Source organism: Podarcis bocagei (genome assembly GCF_964188305.1).
Source record: "Podarcis bocagei genome assembly, chromosome: 16".
Taxonomy (NCBI): domain Eukaryota; kingdom Metazoa; phylum Chordata; class Lepidosauria; order Squamata; family Lacertidae; genus Podarcis; species Podarcis bocagei.
This window is the reverse complement of record NC_138142.1, coordinates 41,137,453-41,154,611: the sequence shown is the minus strand read 5'-3', so window position 1 is coordinate 41,154,611 and position 17,159 is coordinate 41,137,453. Positions and strand designations below refer to the sequence as shown.

Sequence of the window (17,159 nt, the reverse complement as noted above, 5' to 3'; positions counted from 1 at the left end):
CATGCCAGGCATGGTTTTAAAAGCACACAGAATATTTTTTCGGTGGAGAGGCGCTGCAGCCCCCTCTTAGACAAGGGAAAATACACTTTTAAGGACATATATGTGTACACTTTATGCCCACATACTCAGAGGGACTGCCCTCAACCTCCTTCATGGCTAATAAGTTTGCAAACTGACCAGAAAAAAAAAATATATAGCAGCTTCTTCTCCACCTTTAACAGAAATCAGGATGTGAGATTTTTCATGGCATGGAATTCAAATGATTTTAGCCCTAGCTACAGATCAAATTGCTGCTCAAGACAACCCTACCCTAGGTCTGATATAGATATAGACAGCAATTATTTTATAAAGTCAAGAGTAGTTGAATAGGAGATGGGCTGTGCTGGTTGAGTACCCTATAAGGCCTTCCTTGTACTGTATCTGTGTGTCCAAGTTGGCCAGTTTCCCACTGGGGAATGGAAAAAGCACTCTGCACATCCTCAGAGAACATTTCCTCAATTACCTTCTTACCTCCTCTGCTAAACTGACATTGAAAACAGGGCAAAGTCAAGTACAGCTCTTTCATGCCACACCTTCCACAAAGAAAGTCTTTTCACACATATTTTTGAAGGAACAGGGTTAATGTCTAAACCAGGGGAGTATAAAAGGGTGTTAGGGTATTTTTGGGTGTAGAGAGATATATGGTAGATGTGAGGAGGGAAATTTATCCAATAACTGTTCCTCAGAGATATTGAATGAAGAGGAGAGTGCTCAGTTTTCTTTACTGTGAGGCATTAGAGCTCAAAGTTGTTTAAAAGTTAGCTTAACCTGGAATCCCATGTGTCTAGAGTGGCTGTGATTATTCAGTGGTGTTCAAATGTACTTTATTATTCCTTAACACTGTGCAATGGCCAAATCTGGGAATTCAAAATATGTCCTGGCAAATGTGTCGTATGTTCAGAATGAAGTGAAGGCATTAGCTGGCAATAGCTATTTACGTCCTTGGAAAACATAGCTTGACCCTTGCAATGCACACACATTTCTTAAAAATTCCAGGCAGTAACAGCCCATGATATTTTGCAGCCTGATAATAATAATAATAATAATAATTTTTTATTTATACCCCGCCCTCCCCAGCCAAGGCCGGGCTCAGAGCGGCTTACAAGCAATAATAAAAACAAGATGAGTGATTATAACTTAAAAACAAAAATAAAATACAACATTAAAATAATGGAACATTAAAATATTAAAATGGAGCCTCATTTGATGTGGAATGGCCAATGGCACCTTCCATACCAAGTCAAGGTGCATGATCCCAAAGGCCGACCAAGATATTCTGGCACCTGGGGCAGAAAATCCCACAAGAATAATAGAATTGTAGGGTTGGAAGGGACCACAAGGGTCATCTAGTCCAATCCCCTGCAATGCAGGATAATAAACAACAGTTTGTTGTCCTTTCATAACACTTTGAGTCACTTTACCCAATGGTAGAGCCATCCCCGATTCCAGGTTGCAAAAATTTTCTTTCATGAACTTTTGCTAGTGGTGTGGCCCTTCAAGTCTCCCTATCTGGCCCGCAAAACTTTCCCCAGGCCACATACACTCACTGGCCCTGTTTTTCCACCTTGGGTGTTTTTGCTTCTGGAAATGTGTCTTTGAACAGCAATAATGCCTCTTCCTTACCTGGATGGAGGATAGAGAGGTGTTAAGTGTAGACACTATTAAGTCTATTGTGCAAAAGTAATATTTACATGTGCTGTCCCACCCACTTTTGCCTCTGGTCATGTTCACTACTTGGAGTTCAAGACGCTGAGATTCCCTTCCTCTGCCTAATCCAGGCATGTCCAAAGTCCATTTCGGGGGCAACTAAAATCATCATCATCATCATCATCACCACCACACCCTTTCCTGCTGAGTTGGCATTTTATTCACCCACTCCAGAATTATGTAATAAATCCACATTTCTGCCTTTTCCACCAAGATGGTTCCAACTAAAGCGGCCTTAACCCACATCAAAAACAATTAATCATCAATTATTAGTATTATTGTATTGTCTCCAGAAGTAGTCCATAACCCTTTCTCTGGGCCTCAGAACTTTCCTCAGGCCACACTCATGCAGTGGCCCTGTTTTTGCACCTCGGGTGTTTTTGCCTGGCTGCAAATGTGTCTTTGAACAGAAAAAAATGCCTCTTGATTAACTGGATGGAGGATGGGAAAATGTAAGTGTAGAAACTGTAGCCCAGTGTTTCCCAACCACTGTTCCGCGGCACACTAGTGTGCCGCGAGATGTTGCCTGGTGTGCCGCGAGATGTTGCCTGGAGGGAGGCGGGCGAGTCGGGCGGCGAGAGGCGGGGCGGCGGCGGCGAGGAGAGGCCGCCCAGCGCGGGGCTCTCGCCGTCTGCCTGCCTGGCTGCCTGCGAGCTCGGCGGGCAGCGCCTCCGTCCGCAGCGCCCGCCTCGCGGCTCTCATTCCCTGCCAAAGCTCACCCAGCCAAGCCGCGCTCTCCTTCCTGCCTCGCTTTGCTGCCTCCTCCCCCCCCCACCCCCAAAGCTTGGAGGTTCCCCGGCAAGGGGGAGGGAAAAAAATTGAAACTTACACTTTCGTGCGTCCCTCCCGGCGTGACGCTGCGCGCTGACGTCACGGGGCTGTAATGGTGGTGTGCCTCGAGATTTTTTTCATCAAACAAGTGTGCCTTTGCCCAAAAAAGGTTGGGAAACACTGCTGTAGCCTACTGTGCAAAGGTAACATTTGCATGTGTTGCCCTGTCCACTTTTGTCTCTTGCCAGTGCTCATACAGTACAGCCTTTAATGGTTATGCAGAAGGAAATGTGACCCTCGGGCTGACAAAAGGATTCCCCATCCATCATTGTAAAGTGGCTTGCTTGCCATTTCTGGAGCCACAGAAGGTTTCTGTTTGTTTCTGTGTTTACCTGACACAGCTTTCATTCCAACATACCTTGAGGTTGTAACAGTGATACTATCCGGCAATTACATAAAGCTTGGGCTGTTCAGAGCAGGACTACAGACATTACATTATTAACTGATTAAGCCCCACAGCGCCCAAGGGATGCTTAGCAAATACCAAGATAAACCAGGATAAATCATCATTTTGGCTGCTTGTCTCAGATCTACCAGGTGGAGCTGACAGGAAGACCTCGCCTTTGGAGACCAATCACTCTTCTTAAAACAGAGCAGTTTGATTTTTTAAAAACTCTAAAGATTAGTTGCCTAATGGGCTGTTCTTTCAGTGACGAACAATCCACTGTGGGCTGGAAATCCTCTCTAGATTAGTGGATAGGAGCACTGGCTGGCAATGCCACAGCGATTCCCATGATTCCTTGCAATTTTAATGAATCCTTCATCGCCAAAACTTAGACCCCAGCTGTTGAAATAACAGAGAATGAGATATTAGGAGAATAATTAACACTTTCATTGTGAACAAGGGGCTTTTCAAGGGTCTTACGATGCTCAGTAAGGAACTAACAATAATTATCATGTAGCCTTAATATCTCATGTTACGGATGCTTCCAGTGCTGTGTCAGGACACCAGACACACCACCCTCGTTACGCTACTGGGCGATTCCACATAAAAACACAAGAGTCTCCTGGATCAGATCAGTGGTCCATCTAGTCCAGCATCCTATTCTCGCAGTGGCCGCCCAGGTGCTTCTGGGAAACCCACAAGCAGGCCCTGAGTATGAGCCCTTTCCCCTCCTGTGGCTTCCAGGAGGCAACTAACTGGCATTCAGAAGCATACTGCCTCCAACTGTGGAGGCAGGGCATAGCCATTGTGGTGATGAGCCACCGATAGCCTTATACTCCATGAATTTATCTAATCCTCTTTTATAAATTTTCATAAAAGTGTCTGTATCTCCTAATTGTTAAAAAAAGCCTCCAAACTCACAGAGCGGTTTACGAAATAGAATAAAACAATAACATATTCTCAGAACACAACCCCCTTTCATTTCCCAATCACAGTAGATGCTTTAGAACAGTGTTTTTCAAACTTGGGCCCCAAAATGTTGCTGGACTAAAACTCCCATTAGCTAAACACGGAGTCCTGACAACAACTGAGCACCCAAGGTCGAAGAATAATGCTTTAGACCAGGCTTCCTCAAACTCGGCCCTCCAGATGTTTTTGGCCTACAACTCCCATGATCCCTAGCTAGCAGGACCAGTGGTCAGGGATGATGGGAACTGTAGTCTCAAAGCACCTGGAGGGCCGAGTTTGAGGAAGCCTGCTTTAGACTAAAGTGTCTCAGAATGGATGGGCACTGATATACAATGCTGGCTTAGCAGCTGGTTCCCTAAGGTATCCTTACCTATTCTTCACAAGCCAATATTCTTTGCCTTCTTCTGCTCCATATCCAATTACGACGACTCCATGATTTATATGCTGAGAACACTTTGGATCATCATATACACCTACATAAAAAGGATAAAGAATCACTTTCAGGTGTGTATGAGCGTATGGTACATTTTTGAAACTGAAGCAAATGAAAGTTGCTCTTGAAAAATAGTCCTCCTAGTTTAGGTTCAACAAAATGTGCTATATTCCACCAAGAGGATACAGGAAGCTGCCTTCAGGGCTGCCAAATGAGAAGGAAGAGATGGCACCCATTAATCCCATGTGCAGAATCTGATCAGGTTGGTAGTTGAATCTTACTTCAGCAGTGGTTATCTGTTAACATCTACCACTATAGTGTCAGGCTAGCCTTGTGGGCACAGAGAAGGCTAAGTCAGAAAACCTAGGGAAAATAGTGGGAGTTGCTGTTGCCCTTGGCCCCTCATCACTCTGCCAAATAGCAGGGCCAGCCTTTGCTGCCTCATAACAATTCAGACCATTGTCCATCCCGCTTAGTATTATCTAGACTGACTCGCAGCAGCTCTCCAGGGCTTCAGGCAGAGTTCTATCCCAGTCCTACCTGCAGACACCAGAGATTGCACCTGGAACCTTTTGCATACAAAACAGGTGCTGTACTGTTGCGCTACAGCCCTTCTTCAAACAACATTGGGGGAAGCAGGTATCAAAGATGCAAAGATAAAATCATAATGTGATATTAATTGGAGGGGGGAGGAAGTAATAATACTAGAGTAGTAACCTAACTCCTTACCAAGTTTGGCATTGGTGTTTTGGTAAGGGAGAGTTTTGAGTAATGTCCTGGGAACTTATGTAGCCAAATTGTTGGTGGGTTCAGGACCAACTAAATGTAGGTCACATCAGCACTGGAGAGAAAAGGAGATTGGTACACAAAAGCAAGAGAGAGGGAAGAATAGTTCTAGACAGGCCAACAATAAACGTGAGAATAATACGTGAGAATAATTTATTTGTTCTTAGTGGGTCCTGCATTGCTGTTTGGGATTAAAAATGGGTCAAGATTGTGGAAAGCTTGAAAAGTATCTATGGAGAGAACAGCAAGGAATTGCCAAGGATCACACCCAATTGAATAATTTCTTGAAGGAAAGGTAAAATTGCGGCTTTCAGAAGACCGTTAATCTGTGTGCATGCATGCAGACACACACAACCAGCCCTGTCTGAACAACTTGCCTGCACAAAATGGTTGACCTCACTGGGATAGCAAAAGAGTCTGCTTCTTTGCATGCCAAAGAGGGTTGAATCCAACTAAGTCATACTCAGAGTAAACCCACTGAAATTAGTGGACTTAAGCTAGTTTTGATGAGCACGAAAGAAAGAACTGATTTTGGTGCCCACCCATGTTCATCTTATGCAGTGCTGTTTCAGTTCCACTGCAGTTTGGCTTCCAAAAAAAGTGACTTTACTTGTAAATGTGAAGGCCATTCATTTCCATGCAAACAAAAAATAATAAAAATGGGGTGGGGTGGAGAAGAGAGAGTCATCGATTACTGTATATATTGTTCACAGACTGAAAACAACAACAGCTAATACTGTTTGTATTTACTGGCTGGATTTCCACTCCAGACATGAAACGAATAAGTGAACAGCTGGCTATTTCTGCTCCTATTCCGTCAGAATTCTCTGTGTCCCTTGATTTCCAATGAGTCTATCCAGAGTATATTTGCAGGGAAGCACGGTAGAACTCACCTCGCTTAAACAGGAAGAATGACATTAGACTTGCATCTATACCAACTGATACAGGGCCAACATTGGCTACGGCATCCATCAGGGCAGCTTCATCTCCATATGGGAGAGTAACATATTTAGAGCAGGTAGCAGCTCGTGCAGAGGGGTCGTAGTGACACGTTCCATTCTGAAAGAAAAAGAAGATAAAGTTGCTTCTTTGGCCTCCATGGGTTTCTCTAACAGTATAAGATCTTAAGAAGAACTCTGAAGCTGGATCAGATCAAAGGGGCCCGCCTTGTGGGTGGCAGGTTTTTAAAAGGTGTGCAGTAGTGACTACTGCTGACACCAGGGCTGGATCTACGCTGACCTGTTTAATGTTGTTATAACGATATTAGATATATCTAATCTATATCTTAGTTAAATAAGTCAAATAATTTTAGCTGATTTCACAACTAAGGCACTGGTTTTATTTTACAAAAATATTCAGGTGAATGCAATCATGTTTCTGAAGAAGAAGAAAGAACAACTTTGTTTCAGATGATGCACGCATACAATAAGCAAAGATCATCTTAGAAGAGGGACGTCTTTGTAAGTAAGTACAATAAATATAATTTATTTGCAACAGTCTCTAATGCATTGCTAGCAAACATGACAGGATATATTCTGAAATAAATCTACAGATGCACTCTGTGGTGTTTTATGTTTACATTCAATCTAAATTAAATGATACAAACCTTGGCTTCATATGGGTAGGAAGCTTCCGAATCAATGCCTTTGTTGTCTATGATATACTGGAAGGCAGCCTCCATGTAGCCTCCATTGCACCCATGGTTTCCATACTTACTGGAGCAGTCAACAAGGTTTTGTGCACTGAGAGACACCAGTTTCCCTGTCTTGAGTTTTAGCTGGCCTTCCAGGGCCCCAACAGCACTAAAGGCCCAGCATGCACCACATGCACCCTAAAATGGAGAGGAAGCTATCAGAATCAGTTTCAAAGGAAGAAATTGCTAAGTTCCAGATGACCCGTTCATTGAGCCTTCGTTCTCATTTGTTTGTGGAGAGATTAGACAACATTGTAGCAGGCATTTCCCCACACTTTCCGGTGCACTTGCCAATCACTTTCCTTATCGCAAAAAGTCTGATTTTTTTGGAAGCTGGTTGTTGTGCAAGTCCTTTCAATCAGCTTTAATTGCACAATTTGAATTTGCTGAGCTGTGATTGAATCCCACCCAAAGACAGTGATGATCTGGAAATGCCGAAAGACGCTCTCTTACCTGGTTCTTAACATTTGTGACACACCCTTTCTGCCTCCAGTCTACAGTGTTGGGGAGGACTCCCAGACTTCGCACATAATATGTTGAATTGTGCATGCGTGAGTCAGGAACTTTCAAGCCAGTCAACATAGCAGTTACCTCCTCACTGGTCTACATGAAGGAACATATTCCAGAGATGTTGCTGTGTTATGTGATAGCTTCATGAAGCAAAAGCAACCAAGAGTCTTGTGGAAACTTAAAGACTACCAATTTTATTATGGCATAGACACTTTCATGAATTTCAATAAGATGCATAAAGGAACATAAAGGTAAAGGTACCCCTGCCCGTACGGGCCAGTCATGTCCGACTCTAGGGTTGTGCACCCATCTCACTTAAGAGGCCAGGAGCCAGCGCTGTCTGGAGACACTTCCGGGTCACGTGGCCAGCGTGACGAAGCTGCTCTGGCGAGCCAGCACCAGCGCAGCACACGGAAACGCCGTTTACCTTCCCGCTATAAAGCGGTACCTATTTATCTACTTGCACTTAGGGGTGCTTTCGAACTGCTAGGTGGGCAGGAGCTGGGACCGAAAGATGGGAGCTCACCCCGCTGCGGGGATTCGAACCGCCGACCATACGATCGGCAAGCCCTAGGCACTGAGGTTTTACCCACAGCGCCATTGCATCCCTTAAAGGAACATAGATGTACTTAATAAAAAGCAAGAATCGGTCACATTTTTTCTGTAAAGGGTTCATTCCCTCAGGTGGGTAAGGACTAGGAATGGAAGGACATGCCAATTTTGGTTCTCTTAGTTTCTCATTTTTCCAATATTAAATTCAGTTCTCCACATTTTGCAAGCAATTTGTGATTTATTTATTTTTTTAATCCTCATAAAAATTCAATAGCATTTTAGATCAAATTCCTCCTAATAAACACATTTTTATATGTTTTGTTTACTACAGTACATATTTTTGCAAACAATTTCTCTGGTGTTATTTTCATTCACATCTTCCTTTCTCAGTACATTTTACCCCTGATATATGCAATTTTGTAAACATTGTTTCATTGGAGAACTATATGACAACATTCGCATAAGTGCAGATTTCGGAGGATACCTGTTTTAGTTAGCATATTATTTCGGAAGGTGTGAATTTCATAGATTCACCTTTAAATGCATTCTGAATTGCATTTCTCCTCCATCCCTAGTAATATGCAGAATTTTGCTGTCATACTATATTTCACAGTTGGAAGGGATTTTGAAGTTCATTATATCCAACCCATCACTACTCGGTGCTAGCTCTGTAACACAGCTAAAGCACCCTCCTTCAGTAAGATGAAAATGTTAATACTGAAATGTACTTATGAAATGGACTCCCCTCCCCTTTTTCACAATTAAAAAGTAATGTTTAGGAGGAACCCTAGAAATGAAATGAAAATTTCCCACCTCTCTCAAATTTTTATTGCTGTAGTTTTCCTCAATCCCAGCAGGAAGTTGATTCAGCCAGTTCCAGTTATTTGGTTTCAATCAGTGGCATATTTGTTCTAATATGACAGAATTACCACCATACCCATCAATCATGTTAAACATTCGTTTACTAACCATATCCCCCAGATGATTCATGCCAAGTTCATAGGAATGTAACCCCAGCGAATGTTCAAGGTTATGCAACATGATAAACTGCAGATTCCTTTCCCAAGTCATACGTCGACCATCTTCCTCTTTCTTAAAAAAAAAGAAAAATGCAGAAGCTCACATTGTTTATGAAGGGAAATTTATCTATTATTATTACCATTGCTATTTTATAAATTTATATGCAACTTTTTCATATAGATGTGCTGGAAGTGGCTCACATGACAGTAAAACAAAAATGCATCATTCCAATAAGAACCAAATGCTACATCATTTCAAAACATAACACGGCAATCACACAAATCACTCAGTTTGATTATGTGAAGACGATAACATTTTAAGGTTGTCATAAGGCAAACTATCAATAATTAAAACATACCAAAATGTATTTATTATTTAAACTAACATAAGACTGTTTTCACCTTACAATTTAAAGTTTGGGTCAATACTGCCATATCTATACAAACAGAACCCAAACTCATCCCAATGCCTGCAACTAAGGTCACATCTACACTTAGTGCTGAATCAGCAAACGTTGATCCACAGAAAGCCCAAATTACCATTTGCTCTGATTCAGCATTAAAGATGGGGTTTTCCTGGGGAAAACAGTGGCAGGTGAGGGAAAATGCCCAGACACAGACGAGGAAATAGGAAAGTGTGGACTTGTGCCTAAAAAGCACAGGGCAAAAGGTAAGTATGGATGAGTCCTAAGTATCCCACTACATCAGAGTTGTTGATTAGTATCTGTACAAACAGAATCAGTCCTTTGGGCCTGTTGGTTTCTGCCCACAGCCAGCCCATAGTGGAGGATGTTGCAGAAGTTTATACTTATTATTGTGATATGTGCCGTTTATTGCCCTCTGCTTCAGTTTTCTAACTGATCAAACAACTGTTATATCTACTTAATATCTGCTCGTATTCTCTAGGACAGGAATGGGGAACTCAAGTGCCTCCCCCCCCCCGATCTTAGCAGCTGGGGCTGGTGAGAACTGGGGTCTAGCAACATCTCAAGGGCCCCAAGTCTGCCTCCCCTACTCCATTATCAGACCGGGTGCCTTTGCATTAGCACTATCTTGGATCTCACTCCAGCTACCTTGACTATTTGGCCTTGCTGCAGACCTGGCCTGATACCCCTGGAATCACAGGGTGTTCTTTCCCCCTTGAACCTCTACATTTGCACTTTCATCACTCTTCTGCTCACCCGGCACTCTTTGCAACCATTTCCACATTTTACTCTGTCTCAAGGCTTTCAAAGCCTTCTGTGTGGGCTTCCTGCAGCCATTCGGAAGCCGCGATGGACGTTCGGGTTCCAAAGAATGTTCACAAACGGGAACAATCACTTCCGAGTTTGCAGCATTCAGGAGCCCAAACGTTCGAATGGCAAGGCATTTGACTTCCAAGGTACGACAGTACTGGAATTTCTACACCCAAGCTCCAATGCCGACAGCTTGCGCCCATACCTCATTTTTGTATGTTTTGCCATACTTTTTCTTCCAAAGCTCCCAGTGCCTGTTGAGTGTGGGGTCCTTCTCCCAGTATGCAGACGAAGCAGCAGCAGCAAATGCCAGGAAAACACAGGCCCACAGTTCCATCCTGCTGAGGCAGACACGAAAAGCTGGTAAGTACGGGGTTGCTGGTGTCATGGCGATAAGACAGGTGGCTTCCAGGGTGAGGTGAACCTTGGGTAAACACCTGGAATCTCTCACCACTTGGAAATTGGGATGCCATTCTTATGTTCTTAATCTGGTATTTCAGCACCTGGGAGAAACATAGCCTGCAGTCTTCATTGTAAGCTCAGTCTATATCCAGCCCTTGTGGCTATGTGTATATTTTAGGACCCACCCAATTCCTCAAATATTAATATGCTATAAATTGTTGTTTTTTAAATTACTGTGAGCAACCCTAGGACCTTAGGGCAAAGGGCAGGTACTAAATAAAATTAACAACAACCTCTAGCCTCCTTTTCCAACTTTCCTTTTGTTACCTACCTCACCTGAATAGTCTTCCCCTTTCCATAACATTTTGCCCAATAAAGAGTTCTGCAGTGCCTAAAGGCTGGCCACAGTTTATGGGTTATTGTTTTTTGTTTTGTTTTTTTCGTTGACCCTAATAAAAGTTACCCCTATTTTACTTATTTAAAAGCATTTCTAAACCAGTGTGTGTGTGTATTTTGTGTGTGTGTATCTCAGCCTTTTGGAGGGTGCCCTCCCCTCTTATGGACCTACACCCTTTTCTAAAAGAAAAAATAAAGTTACTTCCTCAATTGCTCCGAAAGAGATCAGTAAAGGAGAGAAAAAAATCTCTTTCTCCAAGTCTCTCCTTATAAATACCTACCTGGATGTCTTTCAGCAGGCTGAGGCTGGGTGTTCTCTCTTGACCTCTTCTTTAGGGTGTAAGAAGCCTTCCTGTTCCAGGAGCCCCTTTCTTATGTTGTTTCTCTAGCTGAACCTTTCAACAACACTGCTCCTGCTTCACCCGCATGCTGTTGATAAAAAGGCTACTTTCGATTTCTTATGCTCAATGTCACATGAGCCTCCCCACCCCAATAAAGGAAATGCCTTGCTTTCATTACAATGGTGAGCAATCTGAGCATGCAAGATGACTGTGAATTGATTTGTTACATCTTCAGGCTTGCTAGGAGATTATGAAACAAGGAAAGTTTAGCTTCGTTCCCCACTTCACAGGATGCCCTGCATTTATTTTCTGCATCTGCATCTCTCTCTTCACAGACTGTGCTCACACAACCAGTAACTGGGCTGCTTTCCCCCGCTGGATGTGTGTCTATATTATTAAGATTTAAACTAGTTGCGAAACACATTGAAGGATAGATGATCTGGATCAAGCCAGATTAGAAATGGATTAATCTGTCAATTTCAGTTCCTCTCGGTGTCTCTCCTTTTTTCCTGTACTGAATTTAGTTTCCAATTATTTGTGCATCAATTGCAATGGGGTTTTTTTAAAGTCCTCACTAATATCTGTCAGCATTTTTCTTAATTCATACATTTTTAAAATACAATTTTCCATAATACAATGCATTGTTGGTCATTTCTCACTAATATTTGAATTTGTAGGCAGATGCTTTCCCCTAATGCACACAGTTTTGATTGGAGAACTGCACTGCAAAATTTGGAGATGGGCACATTTTGAAAGACAGGTGCATCTCAGTTTGTGTACTAAGTTTGGGAAATGTGACCTAGGAAGTTCACTGATAAATGTGACCCAATCCAAATTCTTCCCCCATCCCTAATCCAAGTAAAGCAAGTAAAGTTACTAGTACTGTACAAGTAACCAGTAACAGATCTGTCCTCCCTGAGTCAATCTGTTAGGAGCAGAGGAAGCTGCCTTATACTGAATAAGACCCTTGGCACATCTAGCTCAGTGCTGTCAACACGGACTGGCAGCAGCTCCCCAGGGTTTCAGATGAGGTGTTTTCCCAGCCCTTTCTGGAGGCATCAAGGATTGAACCCAAAACCTTTGCTTGCAAACCATGCGCTCTTCCACTGAGCCATGACTCTTCCTTGGCCTTCCTTCTTCCAGTTTGATATTGGTGATGTAAACAGATGGCACAAATTTAGGATGCAGACGTCTCTCAGAAGCTGTGAGTCATGATGGCAATGTGAAGCCTCCAGGTCTAGAGGCAGCCTACCACTGAATGCCAGTTGCTGGGGAGAGACAGTGAGAGAAGGTTGTTGGCATCCAGCCACACTGGTAAGCTTTCTGGAGGCATCTGACCAGCCACTGTGAGAAGCAGGATTCTGAGTAACATATACCCACTTTGGCCTGATCCAGCCAGGCTTCCCAAGCCTATAATCACAGAATGATAGAGTTGGAAGGAATCCCTAATGGTCATCTAATCCAACCCCCTGCAGTGCAGGAGTCACAGCTAAAGAAACCAATCAGGAGGTCAGGCAAGAGGTCAATTGGCTTTGCTGGAATGTGGAGAAGCCTTTATAAAAGATCTCTAGCCCTTCTCAAAAACCTGAAGCAGGAAGGAGTCCCTAGAATTGGGTGGGCCATGAAAATATAAACTGGCTTAATTTTAGTGTGGCATGGAGAGAGCTGGCTCATGTTGAACCCAGAGACTGTAAGAATTTGGCTTTGCTGTACAAGAAGCAGCTGGGCTGAGGGAACAAGTGGTTTTTGATACTTGCCACACCGAAAGATTCTCTTTCGCCCACACGTATGCACTGGGGCCTGACTCTTGAGTTGAGAGCGGCCCAAGTCACTGCACTCAACAAAATTCAGCTGATGCCCTTCCTGTAATCACCAGAAAGGAGAAGCAAAACTTGACCCAGCTGCTGCAGTTTTCTCTTCCTGAGCTCACTGATGCTTTCTGCACCCATGCAGACAGTTCAAAGTCCTTGTTTTAACTTGCAAAGTCCTGAACAATTCAGGTCCAGGAAACCTCAGGGACCGCCTGAACCCTTATATATCCCAGCTCAATCGCCGAGATCATCTGCAGGAGTGTTGTTGGTCATCCCCCAAGTTGGCAAGGCTCATTTGACAACAAGAAGAAACCAAAGTGTCTTCTGTGCCAACTTTTAAACACCTGCTGAAAACTTTTCTATTCTGCCAGGCCTATGCAGGAAATTAAGAATATGCCATTGTACAATGGTTAATTGATGCCTGCTTTTAATTCTCTCTTTTTAAAAAACAAACAAAAAATTATTTTATGGTTTTATGTTTCATTGCTGTGAACCGCTTTGGTTTCTTTTTAAATGGCATAGTGGTATAGAATTCTTTAAAAAAATAAATAAATAGTAAACATTTCAAAAAGCCAGGCCAAGTTGGACCAAGTCTAGACGTTTTGCTCCCTGCAGCGAAGGACAGGATGGCATGCTTGTTTCCCACTCATGTTCAGGACTGGTACTTGAATCTCACTTAGGAGCGCAGCCCTAGGGATTTGAATATGGAACCTTCTGCATGAAAAGCTGGTGTTCTATCACGGAGCTACAGCCCTTCCTTTAAAAACAACAACCTCATGGTTTTGAAGAAACAGCCAGTTTGAATAGGAACTGAGAAAGTTGCCTTATGCTGAGTCAGGCAGTTTGTCCCACAAGCTCAGCATTGTTTTCAGTGACTGGCAATAGCTTTCTGGGGTTTCAGGTGGGACATTTCCCTGGCCCCACCTAGAGATGCCGGGGATTGGACCTTCTGCATGCAAAGCAGAAGCTCTGCTACTGAGCTAATTGCTAGTAAATTCAGGACAAAAGAAAGCTCTTTGACACAAGGTATTGCTAGTTTTGGGAAATCACCCCACCCCACCTTGGTTGGTGGCCACTGGTTCACATGGCTTTTTCAAAAATCCAAAAGGTTGAGCAAATTCATGGAAATCCATGGCCAATTGCCAAGACTGAAATCAAACCTCCAAGTCCAGATGCACTATACCCCTGAATACCAGGCAGATGGCAGGTGACAGCTGGTGCCTTTGTGCCCTGCTTTGGGGGCTTCCCAGGGGCACCTGGCTGACTTGAGTTGGAAATAGGATGCTAGATGGACTGGACCCCAATTCCTCTTTGTCATTATGATCCCAACTTGTAGCTGTAGCAGCGATCCAGTGGCAGCAACTGAGTCAACCTGAGACCACTCCCCCACTCCCTCCCCGAGAGGCTGCTGCCCCTTCAAGATTTCATTGAAGGACCACCTCTTCACCTCCAGGCCTCACACTCCTCTAGCCCTGCTGGCCAAAGCAGATAATGCACACAAAAAGCATTCATGGAGTATAAAAAGGACTCTGTTGAGACTTGCTTTGAGCAAGTCGCTTGCTCCTAGGGCGTTCTCTGGGTCCCTTAAAATTCTGTCCTTGACCACCTTTGTTTACTTGATTGCTGGACCTTGCTGGGCTTCTTCATACCCAAAATATGACCTAGCACATCTGCTGGATCTTGCATCCTCCTGACTGTGGGCTCCACCTTACCAGGACTGGTCATTCATGGAGGACATGGCTTGGCTCACTTGCTTGAGTGATCTACTCTGTGTGTTCCTTCCTGCTTTCTCTGCTTGAGGATGTTCTGATGCCCTGATTTGCACACACCAGGCATGTAGAACCTCAGGCTCCGATGCAATGAGCAAATGCGGCACTTCAGCCCTCTCTATATGGCCCTCAAGACCAAGTCACACACCCCTCATCAGCTCCTGCTTTGCATCCTCCCCTTGTAGGTTGTTGCCCTGCTGGGATGTGTCCTTACACTCTGAAAATGCTTCTCACTTGCCTGGATAAAAGAGGAATACTCAAGTGTAGAGACCCTGGCTCTTTCGCGTTGGGAAAATTTTCATTCTGGGAGCCAAGAATCAGCACAATAAAAAGATCTGCATTAATCTACGCTGGATTTTGTATTGGCATTGAAGTTGAGTTAGAGAGAGAATGTGTTCCTAATATTAGCAAGTTTCCCATTTTTCTTGCAGAGGAAGAACCAAGAGACATTTTGTGTTTAAAAAAAATGAAAATGAAAGAAAGCTTTTTAATATGCTGTCACAGACAACTGCCTATATCATTGCAGCAAAACAGCTTTCACGGAAGTCCCTTGTTAGTGCTCCATAATGTCAGCTCAGGAAGCCAGCCATTTGCTGACATGAGGGCCACTTCTGGTGTGGCAGTGCATGCATGGACTGGTCACATCTTTGGGAAGCTGGCCAGGTTGGCAATCCCGCAGGCGTTGTCCATATTCCGGGCCATCAGGATGTAGCCCTTGTTGCCCCAATCTTCCCCCCAGCTATAGGGAGGAGAGGGAGAGAAAAAGAAAGAAAGAAAGAAAGAAAGAAAGAAAGAAAGAAAGAAAGAGAGAGAGAGAGAGAGAGAGTAAGAACGTGGATGAACATTCTCTGTCAGCCAACACATTAGAAAATTCAGCTAACCAGGCAGGTGAGATGTCACTTCTGTTTTGTTTCATCTGCTCTGGGTCTCTATTCATTTCCTGCTTCTACTTAAAGCGGTGGTGACTGCTTTCAAAAGCCAAAATCGCCTGGGACCAGGAATGTCAGGAGTGTAGAGATGCAATTTTCATGTGCAGGAGTTGCCCATGAGTACAAAAGAAGCCGGGTGCTGGATCAGGCCTATCAGGGGCCCATCTAGTCCAGCAAGCTGTGTTCACAGCGACTGAAGGCCCCCAAGAACCTTGGAATCTAGACTGCCTGCCTCTGGACCTGGCAAGCTGGAACATGTCCAGAGGAGGGCTGATCCTCTGGAAACCAAGTCTTGTGAGGAACGGCTGAGGGAGTTGGTTATGTTTAGCCTGGTTGAGAGGAGACGGGATAACCATCTTCAAATTTCTAAAGGGCTTCCACATCAGGAATAACTTTCTGACAGTAAGAACTGTTTGACAACGGAACAGACTCCCACGAAAGGTGGTGGTGGACTCTCCTTCCTTGGAGGTTTTTAAAAAGAGGTTGGGAGGCCATCTGTCATGATGTATGAACTAGCTGTGATTCCTGCACTGCAAGGGGTTGGACTAAATGAACCTTGGGGTACCTTCCAACTCCAATTTTTTTATTCTATGATATCAAAAAAGCTGGATCAAGCCATTGGGAGCCCATCTAGTCCAGCAACCTGTTCTCACAGCGGCCACCCAGATTCCTGTTGGAAACCCACAAGCATCTGCCTCTGATTGTCGAAGAAACATAGGAATCTGCCTTATACTGAGGCTCTGTACACGCTGTATCTTTAAAGCACATTTGAAGCACATTCTTTCACCCAAATAATTCTGGGTACTGTAGTTTACCCCTCTCAGAGTTACAATTCCCAGCAAGTCCTTAACAAACCACAAGTCTAAATATAGAAAGGGCAAGGGGATATTCAGGCCACTGGCTGATAGATGGTGGATGTTTGTCCTCCTTCCAGCCTTGCAGTAAAAGTCTCTTAGCCACCTATTCAAGCTCCCCAAACCCACCATTCTTGGACATACTTTTAGAAAACTTCAGATATGTACCTGTTTTTAACAATCCAGTGCTTGGTGCCTTTCTGAGTCCCATAGCCCACGGCCAGGACAGCATGGTTCATGTTGCCGCCATCGCATTGCTCGTCATAATACACACCTAAGGAAACCAGAAGGGGCAGGGTGTGACTCAGTTTAGCCTATCGCAAACTCTGTCTGTGGTTCTCAAAACGGGATGGACAAATTAGTTGGTTTTAGTGCCTCCTTTTTCCAGTCTTAAATTCAGCTACTGCAGATCTTTCCTGCATAGTGTGTATGTGTTTTAAAATAAAAAAGTTCACCTTGCAGAAAAATGCCAAAATTGTACCATGCATTTCTCCAGTG

At 43.8% G+C, this 17,159-nt stretch overlaps 2 protein-coding genes and 1 long non-coding RNA gene across 6 annotated transcripts in view; 1 reads left to right on the top strand and 2 right to left on the bottom strand.

Moving 5' to 3' along the window:
- Positions 1-2,886: 2,886 nt before the first annotated feature.
- CTSS (cathepsin S) lies at positions 2,887-11,382 on the bottom strand. Its single transcript, XM_081173786.1, has 8 exons — positions 11,239-11,382; positions 10,365-10,497; positions 8,875-8,997; positions 7,297-7,446; positions 6,757-6,981; positions 6,044-6,209; positions 4,302-4,404; positions 2,887-3,361 (listed from the first exon to the last, which is right to left on the bottom strand). The coding sequence occupies exons 2-8, from the start codon at positions 10,494-10,496 to the stop codon at positions 3,262-3,264; spliced, it is 999 nt and encodes a 332-aa protein (XP_081029912.1). The 5' UTR covers position 10,497; positions 11,239-11,382; the 3' UTR covers positions 2,887-3,261.
- LOC308575304 overlaps positions 4,348-17,159 on the top strand; it is a 27,418-nt gene continuing 14,606 nt past the window's right edge. For 2 of the 3 annotated variants that reach the window (XR_014002748.1, XR_014002749.1), the window contains exons 1-3: positions 4,348-4,435; positions 6,510-6,614; positions 10,404-10,522. This is a non-coding gene — a long non-coding RNA (uncharacterized lncRNA). Of the gene's footprint in view, positions 4,436-6,509; positions 6,615-10,403; positions 10,523-11,293; positions 11,481-17,159 lie in introns of all 3 variants that reach the window. The other variant, XR_014002750.1, reaches the window with a different exon arrangement.
- Positions 15,328-17,159, bottom strand: part of CTSK (cathepsin K) — a 7,193-nt gene continuing 5,361 nt past the window's right edge. For both annotated transcript variants that reach the window (XM_081173783.1, XM_081173784.1), the window contains exons 7-8: positions 16,830-16,935; positions 15,328-15,617 (exon numbers count right to left, since the gene is read on the bottom strand). In XM_081173783.1, coding sequence (XP_081029909.1) covers positions 15,518-15,617; positions 16,830-16,935 — 206 coding nt within the window. In that variant the 3' untranslated portion in view covers positions 15,328-15,517. The remainder of the gene's footprint in view (positions 15,618-16,829; positions 16,936-17,159) is intronic.